The sequence below is a fragment of the Camelina sativa genome, chromosome 14 (genome assembly GCF_030686135.1).
Source record: "Camelina sativa cultivar CO46 ecotype springtype chromosome 14, ASM3068613v1".
NCBI classification, from domain to species: Eukaryota; Viridiplantae; Streptophyta; class Magnoliopsida; order Brassicales; family Brassicaceae; genus Camelina; species Camelina sativa.
This window is the reverse complement of record NC_141893.1, coordinates 15625147-15629321: the sequence shown is the minus strand read 5'-3', so window position 1 is coordinate 15629321 and position 4175 is coordinate 15625147. Positions and strand designations below refer to the sequence as shown.

The 4175-nt window shown below is 32.2% G+C and overlaps 1 protein-coding gene and 1 long non-coding RNA gene across 8 annotated transcripts; one reads left to right on the top strand and one right to left on the bottom strand.

The window, feature by feature from the left end:
• Positions 1-458: 458 nt before the first annotated feature.
• LOC104741766 (uncharacterized) lies at positions 459-2216 on the top strand. 4 transcript variants are annotated; one of them, XR_015579555.1, is made up of 4 exons: positions 501-656; positions 802-1279; positions 1424-1472; positions 1632-1828. It is a non-coding gene; the product is annotated as an uncharacterized LOC104741766 (long non-coding RNA). The 4 variants fall into 4 exon arrangements; XR_015579554.1 differs by lacking the exon at positions 802-1279 and having other exon boundaries at positions 459-656; positions 1632-2216; XR_015579556.1 differs by lacking the exon at positions 802-1279 and having other exon boundaries at positions 459-656; positions 1644-1828.
• Positions 1644-2949, bottom strand: LOC104741767 (branched-chain-amino-acid aminotransferase 6-like). 4 transcript variants are annotated; one of them, XR_760371.3, is made up of 3 exons: positions 2716-2844; positions 2365-2560; positions 1644-2058 (listed from the first exon to the last, which is right to left on the bottom strand). XR_760371.3 is itself a non-coding variant. In XM_019235340.2 (3 exons), the coding sequence occupies exons 1-3, from the start codon at positions 2748-2750 to the stop codon at positions 2053-2055; spliced, it is 228 nt and encodes a 75-aa protein (XP_019090885.1). In that variant the 5' UTR covers positions 2751-2820; the 3' UTR covers positions 1930-2052. The 4 variants fall into 4 exon arrangements, 1 of the variants encoding a protein (XP_019090885.1); XR_002035025.2 differs by having other exon boundaries at positions 1925-2061; XR_015579553.1 differs by having other exon boundaries at positions 1930-2067; positions 2716-2949.
• Between the last annotated feature and the right edge of the window lie 1226 nt (positions 2950-4175).

Below are 4175 nucleotides of genomic sequence, written 5' to 3'. Positions count from 1 at the left end.
CGTCTTATTTACAATATTATCATTTAGTAAATGCATTTCTATTTTGTAAATGCATTTAGTAATATGAGTACATGTCAAACGAAATGCAGTATAATGCACATTAGGATGTCTCTTTCCATTTTTTTCTTGATACTACAAGTGGCGAGAGAGGAAATAGTGATTAGCTGTTAATTACAACTAATTTACTCTTCATAATTTGGTAATTTTTTTTTTAAAATGCAATAAATATTTATATCCTAAAAATGAAAAGAAAAACGCAACAGAAAGCTCTATAAAATACTATGATTATCATAGCTGACAAATGTAATGTATTCATACGTTTGTATGACACAACATATATATATTAGTGTGTAAGTAAAAAATCATATAATCAATACAATAAAAATACAATGCGTTGCTTTTCTTTTCTGACACATCAGCTTGTGTATTGTTGAAAGAGGTGTTGACACCTCAATAACAAATTATCAAATTATAACAATTAATTCTGTATTGAAGGAGGTGTTGACACTTTTGTTTCTAGACAAAGGAAATCAAAAACGCTTTGTAACACTGCGTTTAATCACTTGCTAAATGAAGATGGAGATCGAACAAGAAGGAGAAGAGAAGGAGAATTGATCATCCGTAGAAAAAACAAACGAAAGCCAAAGTGGAGCAAGGTAAGTTGTTGGATTGTTGGTTGGTTGTTCACAAAGTTCTGATTTCAGTCTTCTTCCTCTTCCATTTCTCTCTCTATTCTAATTCCGGCTAATGAAACAAGAGATCATGGCCTCTCTCTCTGTCCCTCTCTGCGAAACCCAAAAGGCTGAAAAAATTCAGCCAACGGTGTCGGCGGTTTCATCACCAACATATGTCTTGGCGGTAGAGAGCTGCTTAACGGATTTGCGTAAGAGGAGGTCGAGATGTTTCCATTGCTCGCTGGAGTTCCATAGATCTCGCCGATGTTACCCCATTTCACGATGAGCTCTCTGATGATGAAATTGTCTCCACCTAATCCTCATCCGCCAGAAAAGTTAGAATAAGAGACGAGTGAGCTCAGAGCCGTGTCGATGATGCTCTGTTTCATTGACTTTTCCCAGAACAAACAATCTCGCCATAGATTGCGCTAGAGCTGAGACTCGGGTCTATTGGCTGGGTTGTCGAAACCAAGTTAAGCATTGCCGATAAAAATACAGTGACGTCATCATCGGCAGGGGTGAAACTCCTACATTCATAAACAGCAATCTTAGACGAGTTTTGTTTCCTGAAACTGGTCGTATAAAGTACAAAGGACTTGGGTTTGGTATATAACTTGAATGACTAATTTTGTTTCGATTGTACTTTTATTCCATGACCTTACTTCATCATGATAGTGCTTCAATTGTTACAAGTAGTGTTAATTCATTCACAACATTGTTAAACTGTTCTCCTATCATCTTCTTTGCAGTTTAGAAGCAGTGGACGGTCACAAGATAAGTATATGATTCCTTCTTTGTGTAAGTTCTTTTAACATTTGTCTTTTCTACATGTCTCTCTCTTTTGGCAAATTCAGTTTTTTTTTTCTATCAAAATTAGTGATCTTTTAATGATCATCCAGATTGAAGTTACTTCTCTGTTTGCTCTTTAAACGTGGACTTGAAAAAATTTCTTCTTAGATTTCCCCCCAGGTCTGTCCTGTATGCACTAAGAGGGTGGGATTGAATATCGTTGGCCATATTACGACGCAACATGCCAATTTTTTTAAGATATCCTTTCAACTTTCAATATCTGATGGTTAAATCTGTTTATTATCTTGGTTCTCTATAGTACATATAATAATCATTTGGTACAACTTAAGAGTGGATTTTTTTAATTCCTTGATGAGAGGTTTTTACGTTCAGCGAAAGAGAAGGTTGTGAAGAGGAGGATATAGCTCTACTTATCTCGCCTTGAAAAAGGAATTCCGGGAAGCAAACTTACAGTCTCTTCTTGGTGCTTCTACAAGTTTCACTTCTTCAACCAATATCGATTCTGATCCGCTGCTGTCATCTTTTATTTTTAATTCTCCTTCACTCAATGAGTCTGCAAACAAAACTGCTACACCTGCTGTGACTGAAGAAAACTCAGCTACAAAAGTCTCATTTAGAGAATCTCTCAAAAGGTATATATTGACATATACTCTTAACCAATAATCAAAACGTATATGTAGACGCTAAAGTTAAAAACTTTTGCTGGCTATCTATCACACTCAGTTCAAACAACTCTACACAATCTATGATCTCTGCAGATCATTTTCTCCCTCATTTAGAGATTAAAGGCTTCAAATATCTTAATCATGTATTCTAATAAAAGCCAAAGTTCCTACAATCAGTGAGATTTAGCCACAAGTGGTAAGAAAAGAAAACGTACCTGGCCATAATTGAGAATAGCAGAACAAGGGCTGATTGAAATATCCCCATAAGGAAGGATCTTTCCTTGTGAAAAGCGCTCACCTTGTCTGCATTTGGCTACATACATGTAATCTGTTGGAGTCAGAGCAAATCCAAGCTCTTCCCATTTCACATTCGCATACTTCTCATCCGCTTCACTGTTTTCATCTCAGTGCCTGCCACCAAAAAAGAATTGAGTAAAATAAAATTTAAAATAAACAAACACCATATATACACCCAGATCAGGATGATTCTAATAACCAAAATCATTTCGTTTATCCATTTTCTCTCATTTATCAGAAGAAAAAAAATTGAGACTTTGTATTATTACCTTGTAGTACGAAGAGGTGATGAAGAAGGAGCCATAGCTGGCGGAGAGAAATAGAGAAGTGAAGTGAAAGGCAGAGAGGAGTGGAGCGGTCACGTTGTTTTAGGAGCCTTCTTTTATAGTGACAACAAACAAACCCTTTTGATTCCTTTCCATCTTAATTATTTTTTTAGTAAATATTTAGAGCTCCTTAGATGAACAACTATACGTAGAGCTCCTTCACCCTTACATGTACTCAGAATTCTTTCTTCATATCCTCAATCTAGATATCCGAGTAAGCCCTTTATCTCGATGCCTAATGTTTTTCGCTGAGATCTGTTTGATAACTTTAGATTATGTGATTTCTATATCATTAATATATATATATATATATATATATGTGACAAAAATTATTACTGATATTTAAAAATGTTATCTTCTAAAATTGAATAGAGAAACAAAAATTCAATTTAATTTAAAGATAAAAATAAAATTTGAAAAATGTTGTAATGATATTTATAATGAAAAATGATAACTTTTTAAAAAATTGTTTCCCATTTACTTTTCAATAATTTTAAAATACATTATTAGTGATAAAAATTATTTTTAATAAAAAAAATAACTATTATAGTTACATCATTATTTTAAGTGATAAAATCATTTAGTAGTTTATTATTGGAGTTGAAAATTTGAAGGTCTAAAGTCGAAATGCCACTTTTTTTTAAGGAGATTTTCTAAAAATGGATAAGCAAATTTAGGAATAAAAACGCTTTCTCTTCTCAATCTTCTCACTTCTTCCTGGCTGACGTTGTAAAGCAAAGACATTTCGGTCAAAGAAATTAGAATTGAGTGATTAATATATGATATATAATTTTACACTACTCCTGTAGACTTTTTAATAAAAAAGAGAAGCATGTTTAATGGATCATGAATTTAGAGTTCAAAATATATATGATTAACTTTTTAAAAATAAAATTCTATTAATTTAAATTAGAATTCAAACACAATTATATTTTTCAATAAATCAATATATCCAAACCAAGTACATAATATACGTTAATTGACATATATAGAAAAAATACATCAATAAAAAAAACAAATACAACATATCAAAACCGCACAATGAATCATTCACAAAATAATTCACAAATAAGATGCTATAGATATAATGAATTTCTAATCCAACACAAATATACAAAACAACACATAATAAAATGAAAAAAAAACATACACACAATAATTAAAATTACACAAAAATAAAATAAAAAAAGTACACAAAATCCTCCCCGCGGCGTAGCGCGGGTACTATCCTAGTCAATACAATAAAACTTGAATGTTTTTCACCAGAGCATGACACATCAGTATTTTGGTGAATTTTAGAGCTGACACATCAGTTTTTTTCCATTCCACTTAAAACATTTTATTAATACACTTCATTCTATATTTTTAACATCTCAACTTTTCTAATTAAAACAAAAACTAAT